Source organism: Cryptomeria japonica, chromosome 5, assembly GCF_030272615.1.
Source record: "Cryptomeria japonica chromosome 5, Sugi_1.0, whole genome shotgun sequence".
NCBI classification, from domain to species: Eukaryota; Viridiplantae; Streptophyta; class Pinopsida; order Cupressales; family Cupressaceae; genus Cryptomeria; species Cryptomeria japonica.
The window spans coordinates 639,641,497-639,656,219 of NC_081409.1; the positions used below are offsets into that span (position 1 = coordinate 639,641,497).

The 14,723-nt window shown below is 39.5% G+C and overlaps 1 protein-coding gene across 2 annotated transcripts in view; it reads right to left on the bottom strand.

The window, feature by feature from the left end:
* Positions 1-2,525: 2,525 nt before the first annotated feature.
* Positions 2,526-14,723, bottom strand: part of LOC131039017 (nucleotide-sugar uncharacterized transporter 2) — a 28,868-nt gene continuing 16,670 nt past the window's right edge. Inside the window, exons 2-8 of one of the 2 annotated variants that reach the window (XR_009104595.2) lie at positions 5,060-5,211; positions 4,669-4,877; positions 4,490-4,583; positions 4,199-4,365; positions 3,871-4,041; positions 3,417-3,777; positions 2,526-3,254 (exon numbers count right to left, since the gene is read on the bottom strand). Coding sequence is in view for 1 of the 2 variants with exons in the window: in XM_057971649.2 (XP_057827632.1) it covers positions 3,498-3,777; positions 3,871-4,041; positions 4,199-4,365; positions 4,490-4,583; positions 4,669-4,877; positions 5,060-5,211 (1,073 nt within the window). In the remaining variant the exon portion in view is untranslated. Of the gene's footprint in view, positions 3,778-3,870; positions 4,042-4,198; positions 4,366-4,489; positions 4,584-4,668; positions 4,878-5,059; positions 5,212-14,723 lie in introns of both variants that reach the window. The other variant, XM_057971649.2, reaches the window with a different exon arrangement.

Genomic DNA, 14,723 nt, shown 5'->3' on the forward strand with positions numbered 1-14,723 from the left:
GTACACCCACGGATCCTAAACAGTACTTCGAATTTCAACCCTTTTTTGTTGTCTCAGTATGCAACTTAACTGCTTATATAGCTAAAGTTCTAGTTTTTGGTTCTTTCTTGCACCTTTTTCCCACGCGGCCTCCAACCAACCCTACACACTATGCTCTATTCTCCAATCACGAGCCAGGTCCTGGCTCCTCAATCGGTCTTTCGACGGCCAAAACTTTCCTTCCTATATGCCATAAGCAGACTTTACTCTTCCTCCATATCTCTGTTAATACACAGCTAGCTACGCACCCCCTCTTTTTCTTCTCTTTCACCACACATTCCTTCCTACTTTCCGCATGCAACCTTTGTCTTCTAGTTTTTTCATTTTTCTCACGCCAAAACAACCTTGCAACTTCCATGACATGGCAAAATGGAACCTCTGACTTGGTTGCCCCTGTCTCTTCCTTGCTCAACTACGCTTCCAGACTTTTAGACAACAATCCCAAATACGTTAATAAAATGGAGTTATTTCGTTTTCTCTTCTACATTAATCGCTCCTTATGAATTTGATTTTGATTGCATAATCTTTTGATCAACGCAGAATTGCAGAGGGAAATACTGAAACTTACTTTAGAAGAACAAATTTGACAAATTCACAATATCCAAGCTATGAAAATTAAAACAACCAAATGAAAAACAAAACAACCCCGACTTAACATTTAAAAGTAAATTGTGTTTTGTGTTGATGCCCAGATGCTCCAGTATCTATTTATGTATCTACATCTACAAAGCCAAAGTTATTTTTGCTTCTATGTAATCAAATTGACATATTTCAGCAATTACAGATTTACCTTTCCAATTCCGTCGAGCTCCTTTACTTTCAGGTGGATTTTATCATTTCTAAAAACACTATGAAGTCCCACTCATAGAAAAACATTTAATGCATACAAGAAAATCAATTAAAACATTTACAACACACTTTACTAGCTCTATTGGAGAAGGGTCATAAATCGCATACAATATAAATTAGGGGTTTCATAGATATTATGTCCTCTCAACCCTCCATGCAAATTCATATTACCTCTTCCCTGTCAGCTACTATTGGTTTACACCTATAATCCTAGGTATATAAGCCTCTCTAGTGCAAATAGTTGAAGAATAGTATAAAGCCAATGAACACAAATATACTCATAAGAGAACACATCTCACAAAAACTTATACCATAAAAATCACATTGCAAAAAAAATTCTCACTCAAATGCATAATCAAAATAATACATAAAAACGTGACATCGTATATAATCATCATTAAATGATAGTACTAAATCGCTGGGATGAAAGTAGCTAACATTTCATAGTCACAAGAGAATTGATGAAATTGGAGGGATCAACATACCTCAATCACATAATTTCTTATGTCTTACACATTCCTATAGCCATGGCCACAGAGAGTGTGATCATAGCGGATTACTAATATCACAAAACATGATAACAAACATGTCATGCAATCTTCATAATCATAACCATGACACTCAAGTGCCTACACTCAAAAAAAACATCACAATAGCCAAGCATGGCCCTTACTACAAACATCAATTCATAGATATAACAATGATCATAAACATCCTAATCCATCTTTGAAAATAGTCCTAAAAATATGCCAAGATATGACCATCATAGAGCCTCAAGGTAAAACAAGAGACATGAAACCTCTATCCTACATAGAATGTTTGGAATGGTTTAATTCCTCTTATTAAGACTATAATTGACGAACTAAGTATGTAATCTTCATCTTATTTATAGATCAAAAGTTCTGGGATTAAAATGCACCTGTCCCACAAATGGAATCACTAAGATCAATTTGTTCATGAAAAGTTCTGGTTAAGACTGTTTTGCACTCCAAGCTCTTCCTTTAGCTAGAGGGCAACATATTACATCACTGATTCCATCATGGAGATCCCATAATAAGGAATTCGCCTACATAATATTCGATGATCCCAAAAAACTGGTTCTCAAAAGTCATTGCTAAGTACTGCATCTTGCAATATATACTTTCATATTATGATAAATATATCCCTCAAATTGCTTAATTTCACAACTTAAAGAATTAGTAGTATCAAGACCTTCATAGACTTGGACAACCTTCTCAGTGTCTATTTATCTAACTTTAGTATTCCCTGTTGAAAAACATACAATAGGCTATGCAGCACGTCTGTGTATAAAACCTGACTATAGAAATTTATAAATAAAAACTATCTAAATTGATATCCATAAATTGATTTTAAGTACCATTTGAATTTATTTTTTCAAGATTAAACTCAAAGCTGAAATTTGATGTGGCAAATTCTTGTGAAACATCAATTTATATAGCAAAGCAGTTAGAAACAAGTGTATAGTATTTTGTGTTTTCAAAATATATGTTGAATATCAAGCCATAACAAAAAATAATGGAGGAGATCTCAGGGCTTTCAAGTACTTGTAAGGATCATGCAACTTATGATAAAATGCACACTCCATCTGATACAATTATGTCTGTAAGAAAAGTACATAGCTTAATTGTGTGACCGTAATAACTGCATTTATTTTCAGAAATCCAATCAAATACAAATCAAAATCATATTTTACAAATTAAATCTTGGTCGTACCTGCACAGCATACAACCTGAAACAGAATGAACTCCAGCTGAACCAGTTCCATGGAAAATAGTAATCTTTTTTCTGTAAGCAATGACATTTTAAAAGAAATTCAATCCAAATGAGTCGAAACAAAAAATTGCTTCCTGAGTATTTTTTCCCTTAAGAATCGTTGTTGCAATGGAATGCTGGCTCAAACATTTTATCCTTGCTGTAATGGAATTCTGCTCCAAGCCTTTAATTGTGCTCATATGAGCATTATAGGTACAAATCTTTGCATTGATCTCCTTACAGGATCAGAAGCTTTGAATTCTCTGTGTAGAATGGGAGCAAAGCCTCGGTAGCACTAGTACAACAATATCCATTTAGTTCATCAACCATTTCTTCTGTACCATAATTGAATGAGGATCCCATATAGCTCCACTGATCTATAAGAAGAATAAATTTCTTTCCCATCTTATTAATTGAAGAATTCTAATTTACAGTTTACTTCAATAAGCAGTTCTTTGATCTGTCCACTACAACATAGTTCGTAATTCTGTTGCTTGCATGAGGAACCGACCAAGCCTGTAAAATAACTGTAGCAGAATGGGCTTTCAATTGTAAAAGTTGGGCTAGGAGAAGACGATTGAATTATTTCCTTGCTGTAATTGGTTTTATTTGCAAATGGAGATGGAATTTTGTTAGATAGAAAGAAAAGGAACCAAATTATACATTTTATAAAGGGAAAATTTACGAACTCTATATAGAGGTTGTGTAACAGATATTAGCTTGGAAAAATCAATGAAAGAGTTCCTTTTGAACACCTGGGAATGGTACGAGCTTCTCAAAGTGTAATCCGAAGCACTGTCAGCTTTGTATAATTTCTGTCTTCAGTTCAGTCACCTTTACACAGATTCTGTACCCCCATTCTCTTTGGGGCCATCTTCATTAACTTTGGGTTTCAGAGAAGAAAACGAGTTTTGCTTGAGAGGAACTTTATTACCTATAGATTCGTGGGTTTCATGGAGGTTAAGGTATGTATAAACGGTCATTGCACCAAGAGCCACCGTTGCACCACAAATGCTTGAAAATCCAGGATTATTATGAAAGAGAAGAAAGCCTCCAAGAAGAATCACACAGGTCTTGAACTGTCCAAGCACAACATGCGTAGTAGCTGAAGTAGCACTGCAAGATGATTTGAAATATAAGAGATTCAGGGCATGCATCTGAGGAATAGACATGATTTCTTCTAAAATCATTTACTATGAAAGTTCTTACCCAAGTGCTAAAGCACCAGACCATTGAAGCAGAAATCCCAGAACTGCAGAGAAAATAATGGCCAATATATTGGGGAGATTCCAATCAAACGATAGTAAACCAGGAGGATCTAACCATGGCATTCCAGCAACCAAGGAAAAGATGGTTATGGGTGTTGTTTTCCACATTAATCTGCTCAGAATTTTACACAATCATATATGCAAAGGCTTAATTTATGCAATCGACTTATTCATTTTCATTAAAAAGCAAGTCTTGTCTGAGAACATTAACTGTGCAATGGCTACTTCTGTCCTAGCATGATTAGTGAGAATTTCAAACAAATACTTACGCAAGTGCTGTCCAATTGTCTTGCTGCTGCAGATTTGACCATAAAATTTTGTTTGCAGCACTTGGCATTATCCATGCTAAGGACACCAAAGCACCAAATAAGTTGAATTGCAAATCTGTTACAGTTGCAACAGCCACTCCCACAGAAACAACTGTCAATGCCAGTACCTGAGAAGTGTGAAACAAAGTTTCTAAATCCTCTATCAATGGAAACGAAATAAACTTGTCAAATAATTTGCAGAAAAGGATCAAAGAAGTGGTTGTATTTGGCAAAAGAATGAATGAAGAAAACCTTCTGCATAGAAACTCTCTTCCCGAAAAGGAGAAACTCTGATAGTACGATAGTGGGAGTGACAGCAATCTTAGCCATCTGATAAAAGCCCACACTATGACCCAAATGATAAGAAGTTAAAGTTTTGTGCAGGGCTGTAATTGACATACCAAATAAAAAAGGTATAAATAATGTAGCACCTGTTGTACTTTAAACTGACATTTGCAAGGCCATTGGAAAATGCCATTATCACCCCCAAAGCAATCAGAGAGGAAAATGGTGTTGCCTTTGCTGGAGGTGATGCAGGAAGCAGAGAGAAGGCTCTAAGAGAGGCCAATAAGAGCCAGCTTAGCGTATAGTGAACCAGTGTGAGAAAGATGGGGTAATTAAATCCCACCTTTCCAAGCAACTGCAATCACAATATAAATAGCTTTAAAATAACATCAGTTTCTTGTGCCAATTTATAGAACCACAAAACCAAGACCATCACACCCACCAGTCAGTTTAGCATAGTTAATTTCCTGCAGCATAATGTAAAATTTTGAAAACCATCTACTGTCAACACAACAAGTGTACAAAAAAAGAGCTTACCAATTTGTTCATCATAATAATGCTAACTGCAACTATAAAGTTGAAAGTTAGGGCTACTGTTGGAGTGCAAACCCTTTGCTGCAGCCGTTTTGCTCCTTCTGCAGTACGGAATTCACTGAATAAAGATGAGCGCAAATCTTCCAATGCCCGTCCTGCCACAGAACATATGGTTACATAATGTTTAAGATGAATCAAACAAGTGTTTATCTGAGTTTATAAAAAAGGGACAGGTTTCAGGGACTGCAATTATTTTTGTGAATTTTGGGGATGGTGAGGAGACAGCAAGGGCACATCTATTAAAATAATACAGAAAATATTTATTTAAATATTCAAAATATAGATGAAATAAAAATACTTAAAAATAACTTATAAAAACTAAAAGAAGATGAAATCTTTAACATGCTAACGTTTACATATATCCCACTAAAAATACAAACACGAGTCCCTACAAAACAGATTCAATTATGATTTCAGTGAATTTAATTTGCCTAGTGTATGTTTGTCTAGTCTCCTAGACACATTGAGACATCACTTAACAAAACAATTAGTTTGAATGTTCAATGTATTTCTTCCAGAACGCATAGGATAAGGTCTCTTCTTGTGGGAAACCTCCCATGCTTTACTAGGTTAACAATAACTCAATCTCCATCTACATATAGGTTGTTAAATAATATTTAGATCACAAGTTTCCTTCAACAGGTCCCTGTCCATCATTAATGTTTGTGTGTTTTATAATTGATTCTCGCTGCTAATCGGCAATGCCATCCTGTCCACATTCTTGTATTTGTATTGCAAAATGATTGCCATAGTTGCCCTTTATCATCTTGTTCATGAATACATTTTGTTTCAAATAGAGTTTGTCAAGGGTACAAATCTTCCCAGCCCCCATGCAAAGAGTCTGGAATCACATTACAAAATTCAGCAGTGAGCACCATCAATTTAACTTCAATAAATATATAAGAACACCTAGATTCCCCATTCTCCACTCTACCCCACCTGAGAAGGCTTGATCTCAGTCACAACAAGCTGACAAGAAGGTTTCCACCCTTTTTTGCTGTTTGGAAGGTGCAGGTGTGGGGGATGTGCCTTGACATCCCTGGGAGACCAAGACATCCCCAGTTCTAGGAAAAATATGGGAAATCCCCTTTCGAGGGGCATCCCAATTTTATTAGAGATGAGCGACTTGGCCCTGGGAATGCACACTTAACCAAATCTAATGTTAAGGCGAGATCTTCAATGAGAAAACTTTTACTAAATTAGCCTTTCCGTATAGCTAAGAGCATTGTAAACTTTAAACATTATAACTAAAATCAGTGAGGATAAAAAGAAACACCAAATTCTTTTCTGATAATCAAATAAAATATCTGCTGAAAATTTCTTTAAATGTATAGCCATTAAGTAATTAACATTAAAGCTCATTTCATAACACAGCATTTTGCAAAATTTAAGTGTCTATTTCAGAACATTAAAACTCATTTCATTAAAAGGTATTTTTTTGAGATATCCAAATTTCAGTGGAAGCCATATTGCATAAAACACATTCGTAAACACACAGGCCACCCATGTTGCATAGTGCACTTGGACTTTTTTTCCATTTTTAGTTCTAGTTCTTGCTTTTAGATCATAAGAACTAACAAAATCTATTATATATTGTTACCTATGTCCCACACCATTTTCAAGATGGGACTAAAATGCATTTCAGGGATGCAAATCCAGGAGGCCATTTTTTGCCTATGGCTGTGTATCTTTGTGTATCTCTCTGTCTGTGTCTTATTGTGTGGATATGTGTGTGTGTGTATGTGCATGTATTTCCATGCAAGTGTGCAAATTCACAAAAGCTTGCACCCTTGTTGAGCTATCAACTCAGCAACCTTGTGAAACATGGAAACAACCCCGAAGTGTGGGACCTTGCGCAAGGGGGTTTAATCTTCGAAGGAAGTCGGCTTCCTTCTCAATCCAGGTGCAAGTGTTGAACGAACTCAACACTTCAAAACTTACTCCTAAGCCTATCCTAACAACTTGCAGAGGAAAAGGGAAGACAGAAATGCTTAAAATAAAAGGAGGTGATGCACCAAGATAAAAGATTGTTTCTCTCCCTACCCGAAATGACACAAAGAATCAACTGAAATACCCAGGAGATGCACAAACTTTAGTTGTATGAGTGACCCCAATGCATGTATGGAAGTTAGAATTCGCTGAATGTCAAGAGGGGAGAAGGTTTCCCACAAGTCACACTCAAAAATAAATTAACACAGCATATATGAGAGAAAAGCTACAAAACATACACCTATGATGAAGGTAAGAAAACATACACAGCATACATAAGTTGAAAGAAGGCAAGAATGGTGATTTCAATTCATTATAAGGCCAATGGCCAAACTTACAATTGCAAAAGTGCAAGATAAATACAAGAGAAGTGAAAGAGCATAGAATAGCTCAAGCCAGCAGGGAGAGAACCCTTTACAATGAGGCTTAACAACCTTTATATAGAAAACTGGTTACAAGAGTCATCGTGACCCTTGCGTGTGCAAGAAAATGTAAGTCTGGGAGTGCAGGGAAGTGCATGCATCAGACTTTTGTACATGCAAGCAACCTAGCCATACCCTGAAAATGCAACCTTGAGAAGGGTGGATTGACTGACATTCCAAAGTCAGAGCATGCAGATATGACATAAGTTACCACAACAAGCATGGCCTTGTACCTCTCTTGATGGAAATCCTGCCAAAATCTTAAATGCACCCCTGTAGCTCCACAAAAGAAGGTGCACAAGTCAAAAAAGTCATTAGAGCATTTAAAGCTTTGAGTGTCGATCATGCCATCCAGAAGTGTTGCAAGTCGGAAGGAAGTCCAAAGACTTCAGAAACTTGGGTTCCCGAAGTGGGGAAGACAAGGAAATAACTTCGGAACCTCGGGTTCCGGAGCTTCGGGGAAGAGGAAAGAGACGCAGCAGGGAACTACGGAACCTCGGGGTTCCGAAGTTCCAAGGAACTAGAGAAAAAAGGAAAGGAGGGAAGGAACTTCGAAACCTCGAGGTTCCAGAGTTCTGTGAAGGGGAAAGGAGACGCTAGGAAAGGAACTTCGGAACCTCGGGGTTCCGGAGTTCCGGGAAAGGAAAAGGCCAAGGAGAGGAACTTCGAAACCTCAGGGTTCCGAAGTTCCAGAGAAAAGAAAGGTAAGGCTAAGGAAGGAACTTCGGAACCTTGGAGTTCCGAAGTTTCGGGGAAGGGAAGAAGACTAAGAGGGAACTTCGAAGCCTCGGGGTTCCGGAGTTCCGAGGAAGGCAAGGGAAAGGAACGGGTTCCGAAGTTTCAGGAAGGAGAAAGGAGAGGCAGCAAAGGGAAGGAACTCCAAAACCTCGGGGTTCCGGAGTGCCAGGAAAGGAAAAAGAAGCTAAGGAAAAGACTTCCTCCAAACAAGACAACACTTCACAATTCCTAATTCCACTGCTCTTCTCCCTGATCAACTGGGGCAGCGCCAGTCCATGGATCGTATCTCTGATTGGTTCTCTCTGATGGACCAAGGGTGTCATAAAATGACATTATTTTTGGCGATTTCTGCGGGATGCTTGCCTGCTAAGAATGAAGTCCAGAAGCCTTGAGCATCCATTGGGCAATGAGTCATTGAAAGACCCAAAACATGTGTGTGCCATCACTTGGAGGAAAACTGGAAACTAGAGCGCACACCCTCTTAAGGAGAATGCGGCAGGTGCACAAGCACTTATTAAAGCAAAACAACTTCTAGTCTAATATTTACATAGTCATCAACACCCTCTTCAGAAGCAGGGTTTGAGATGAATCCCATTCATTGGGATTGGAAGAACTTCGCCATCAAGCCTAGAGAGATGAAATGCATTGGCCTACTTGCAACTAGTGATGACATATGGACCACTTCAGATAGCATCAAATTTGGAGTGTCGCCCAGCTTTGGCTTTGTCTGCATCCCGCTTGAGAACTAGATCTCCCTCTTTGAAGATCCTATTAGTCGCCTTTTTGTCAAAAACTTTCTTGACCTATTGTTGATGAGTCTCAAGTATATGCATAGCCTAGCTTCTAACCTCTTCCATCTCTATCAGCTTAGCTAGCCTTACTGTCATGGCATCATTATCTATCAATTCTAGCTGATGTGCTAGTTCAAGAGAGGGTAACTCTAGGGAAGTTGGGAGTCTTGCTTCTTTCCCATATACCAGCATGAAAGGGGAGTTACTGATTGCCCTCTTGGGTGTGATTCTGTCAGCCCATAAGGCTGTCCTCAACTTAGTATGCCATACCCCCTGATTGTCTTCAATCGTCCTTTTAATTATCCTGATGAGGTTCTTGTTGGAAGATTCAACTAAGCCATTACCCTGAGGGTAATAATTGGATGACGTCTTCAAGTATACACCATGCTTAACTACCCAAGAACTGATTTAGGTTCCAACAAATGCCTTGGCATTGTCTGATATGATGGTGGAGGGGACACTGAATCTTGTCACAATTCCATCAAGGAATTCCAACACTGAGGCCTCAGTGGCATCCCTCAATGCGACTGCCTTTGTCCACCTAGTGAAGTAATCTGTTGTGGCCAAGATCCCCACTTGTGGCCAGCACTAGAAGGTGGATTTATCATGCCAATGAAGTCTAAACCCCATTGGGCGAACGGTTGATCTGCTCGGATGGGGTGCAGAGGTAGGGCAGCTAGTCTTTGCTTTCCAGAGAAGAAAGCACATTTCTTGCAATTCTTCACCCATCTATGTGAGTCATTGAATAAGGATGGCTAGTAATAACCAACCCTCATTATTTTGATTGTAGTCCTTGCAGAGAAGTGGCCCCCTGAAGAGCCATCATGAAATTCTTCTAACAATCTGCTGACTTGATTTTGCTCAATACACCTTAACAAGACTCCATTAGAGTTTCTTCGAAAAAGAGTGTCATTCACTAAGACATAGGGAATGGATTGCAACCTGAAATGCCTTCTTTTGGTCCTGTCCAAACCTTGGGGCTATCTACCTTCCATTAAGAAGGTGGGAATGTCACTTACCCAACTGAATTGAGTGTCGTTGCTAGTTGGTTGATCCTCTTGTAACACAAGAGCGACCTCTGGAGTAGTCTCAGAAGATAAGACAAGTTGTTCACATAGGCCCCTGCCTCTTACAAGCTTGGTGATCTTGATGTTGATGTCGTATTCCATGACCTTGGTTATCCACCCAGCCCTCTTCTCGCTAATGTCCTTGTTTAGAAGGAAATCCTTGACACTTGCATGTGCAACTAAGAGCTGGATCCTGTTGTTAGACAACATGTGTTTGAACTTTTTTAATGCCCTTACAATAGTGAGGACTTGCTTCTCTACATAGCTATACTTAAGTTCATAGTCCTTTAGCCCCTCACTAAAGAAAGCAATAGGTTGCTCCAAATTATCATCGTTCAGTTGTGTTAAGACAGTTGGGATGCTGGATTCTCCTTCGAAGGTATAGAGGATTGACAAGGGTAGAGGCCTGAGCAATTGCTTGTTTGATCTCTTCGAAACCGGCCCTCCCTTCCTTGGTCCAACTGAAAACCAAGTTTTTCTTCAGCATGGAAGTGAGGGGTTTTACCATGGTGGCAAGGTTGGGAATGAACCTCCTCACAAAGTTGATCCTACCAAGGAAACTTTGCAATCCTTTCTTGTGACTGGGGAGTGGGAGAGAAAGAATAGCCTCCACTTGCTCTGAATCAATGGTCAAGCCATCTTTGGATACAATGTGTCCTAGCAATCTTCCTTGATTAGTAGCAAATACACACTTGCTAGGGTTCAAGGACACACCATACTCCCTGCATTTCATGAACACCTGCTCAAGATGACCAAGATGGTCAGCTACATGCTTCGAATAAACAGTAATGTCATCAAGGTATACAAGAACAAACTTTGCTAATACCCCCTTGAAAACCATGTCCATTGCTCTTTGAAACGTGGCACCTGCATTGGTTAGCCCAAAAGGCATTTTACAATAAGCATAGGTACCCCACTTAGTAGTAAATGCAATCTTGTATTGGTCTGATTCTTGGACTAAAATTTGATTGTAGCCTGAATACCCATCCAAGAATAAAAATCTTTCCGAGCCATTGACCTTTGGGAGAATCTGCTCCATAGAGGGAAGGGGATAGTGATCTTTGAGGGAGGCTCTATTGAGGTCCTTAAAGTCTACACATAGTCTGATTTCCCCATTCTTCTTCCTTACAGGGACAAGGTTGGCCACCCAAGAGGAGTGCTTGATAGGGAAGATGATATTGGCTTCTATGAGCTTGGTCAACTCCTTACTCATTAGTGGCTCAATCTTGGGGTTTCTTGGCCTTTGCTTTTGTCTAACTAGCTTCGCATCCGGGTTTAGCTCTATGGTATGTTGGGCTAAGATAGGGTCAAACCCCTTCAAGTCTTCATGGTCCAAGCAACTATGTCATCATATTTTTGACAAAGCTCAACAAAGGCCCTCTTGTTCGGTTGAGGAACACATCTTGCCCAAGTTTAGGGACCTACCCTCGGTGACAACAACTGGCTTGTAATCACCCCTCTTTGCAGCCAAGTTCATCTTCTTCTTCAACTGATCATCCGTGTTGAAAATGCCTTCCAAGGTAACTAGACCTTTAGGCAACTTGTTGGAGTTGAGCTACATGATTTGATCTCCATACTGGTCTTGCAGCTTAGACTGATTTTTAGCAGAAAATTCTGCTTCATTTTGCAAGAAGTTAACAATTTGCTTATCACTTTCGAACACTTGCCAATTTACCTGATTGTCTGGGATAGCAGGCCTCACAACAAGTTTGATGTGTTGTTCGTTCTCACTTGCAACATGCATAGGTATGTCGAATTGAGCACCAACCGCTGCAAGCCTATCAGCATGCTTGTTCTGACCTCTAGGAATGCTCTAGATATTGAAGGCCTCGAATCCTTTAATCAAATCCCAAACCCTGTGTTTGTATGATTTGAGTAGATTGTTCTTTGTTATACTTTGAGCTCGGATGTGGTTAACAACCAACTCACTATCTCCAAATACTTGCAAAGATTTGATCTTTTTGCTTTGTGCAAGTTGGAGACCTTGGATCAAGGCTTCTACTTAGCGACATTGTTGGTGCAACCAAATTGAAGCCTAAAAGAGAAGAAATATTTCTCTTGCTCAGGAGAAACAAGCATCACACCAGCACCTGCACCGTTCTTGTTTCTTGAGCCATCAAAAAACATGCTCCATAAACCCTCTGAATCTCCTTGTGTCTTGATGAGGTTAGGGATAGGAGTATCCTTTTCATGGATACAATAGGTGCCAAGCCCAATCTCTTCAGTCTCATCTAATGGATCAAACTGAAAAGCATTGGCCCATTCGTCCAGCAAGCAATCAGGGACCTCTTGCAAAAGAGTAGCAGGCTCATGGACAACACATTCCTCCCCCTCTTCGTGCAAAGTGCAGTTCATGTTTATAGGGCTGGGGATGTGTTGATGTGTTTTTTGTACACGACCAAACACAAAATAAAATACCTAAAGGTACCTTATCCTCTCTTAAACAAAGTTTCCCGACTACTGAAGATCTCGCCGAAGGATCAGTCGGAGTAACTCCAAGGTTCTGATATATAGGGTCTCTACGTGTGGATAAGTTTCTCGCGGTATGATGTGATTTTGCTGGAATCACAAGGGGACTTACACTCAATGACCTGAGCGTCTGATTTGCTTTGGATATTATTGGAACGTGGAATTTCACCGGCCCTTGATTTTGAAAAAAGGAAAAAAAAGGATAAGGGTTGGAACGGGATCTATTTCTAACACTAAGAACGTAAGAGCAATAAATGACCTTTGATGAAATTCTAACTGTCTTGTTTTGACATCCTAGGATCATCTCCACAAGATTAGTGCGATCTTCTGAGGAAAGCTTTATGATGTTTAGATCACCGCTACAAGCATGGACACCGTCAGGTTGATGCATATCAATGAAGAAGCGATAATTGAAGTTAAGCTTAAGCTGAATGATTCCAATTGACTATGCAAGGCAAGTCTGCAATCAACAAACCGCTAGTAGTATGGATATACGAATTTCACCATTGATCATACAAATTTCTTCCATTCACCTAATAACATGAAATCAAATTTGAGAAGTATAAAGACCATGCAAATTGTTGAATCGAACCATAGAATTCACCATTTCTTCAATGAAGTTTACAAGTCTTTTGCAACAATATCTTGGCAACAATCTTTGCCTTCTCTTTCTACTCTACTCTAAATATTTCCTACTCTCTGACTATTCACTATTAGCTAACTATTAACCTTTACAAACGAGGAGCCAAGGCTTTATATAGAGAGCCCTTTACAGACAGACGGCTCTGATTGATTGAGAATCAATGGCTAGGATTACAAGATAGAAACCCTAATTAGGGTTTGTTATAACAAACTTCCTTAACCAATGAGAAAATTACATTCCAGGAGTGAGGACCAATAGGAAGCATGGGTAGGTACATCGAAGTTTGTGCCACCTCCAATAGATTAGATACATTGAATCTGGTCCTGCTGAGGTGGACCAATCCGATCGAAGGAATGATGACTAGGATGCCACCTTGTCTAATGCTTGTGACTTGGTTGATCCTCCTCTTTTTCTGACGTGATGAATGATGCACTTCCTTGACTCCCCTGTGCTTGATAAGGCTTCCTTATGGTCAAGTCTTCTTCCTCCGGTAGCATATCTCGCCCTGAAGTGCTAGCAAAGCCTTTCTTTGTGATCTTGTGGTAGAATGAGGTCTTGAGGCTAACTTGAACTCCTTGAGCACCCCTAGTCTTCCAACGCTTCAAAGCACCTTGAGTCCTCCCTTTTTGCGTGTGGAACATCCTTGATGATGATGGACTGGAATAGGTCGTCCTTGTCCTGGCTTGGTCTCCTATCTGCAAAATAAATCAAAGGATGATTAAGTACATATGACATATTCATTTCAACATAGCATTTTCCACCTTAAATCAGTAATGAGAAGACATCATAATGGAATTTCGCTCAATATCCTCTCCAAGGATAGGCCCTATAAGATTCGCTCTCTGTGGACCCTTTGGAAGGGTCAAGAGCGAAATTTGCATTTTAGCTCTAATTTCATCATCTCCTTGCCTTGAACTTTTCTTGACCTTTGAATCGCTTTCTCCTGAAGACATCATTGATTTGACCTCCAAAAAGACCAAAAAAGAGGATTTCGCTTTGGACCCTTTGCCAAGCATAGGACCTATAAGGAATTTCGCTTTGGACCCTTTGGAAGGGTCAGGAGCGAAATTCACATTTTAGGACAAATTCTATCATTTCTCTACTCCAAAATGCTATCATTTCTCTACTCCAAAATGCCTTCCAAGGCAAGCATACACTAGTCTTCTCTCCACCAAGGCCTGGGAATCCTTCTCTTAATCTCAATCATGGGCAAATTAGGTGATTTTGGGAATTTCGCTCTGGACCCTTTGGAAGGGTCAAGAGCGAAACTCAAGTTTTAGACTTATTTCTTTACTTCCTTCACTTCAATTCACCTTAAAAGGCAAGAATACCTCACTCCACCTTCAACCATGCCATAGGGATCAAAGTTTTGTCTTCACTCAAGGAGAAAATAGGTGGTTTGAAGAATTTCGCTCTAGACCCTTTGGAAGGGTCAGGAGCGAAATTCATTCCTTGCTTGTTTTCTCTTGCTTAGCTCCATTCTTCTCA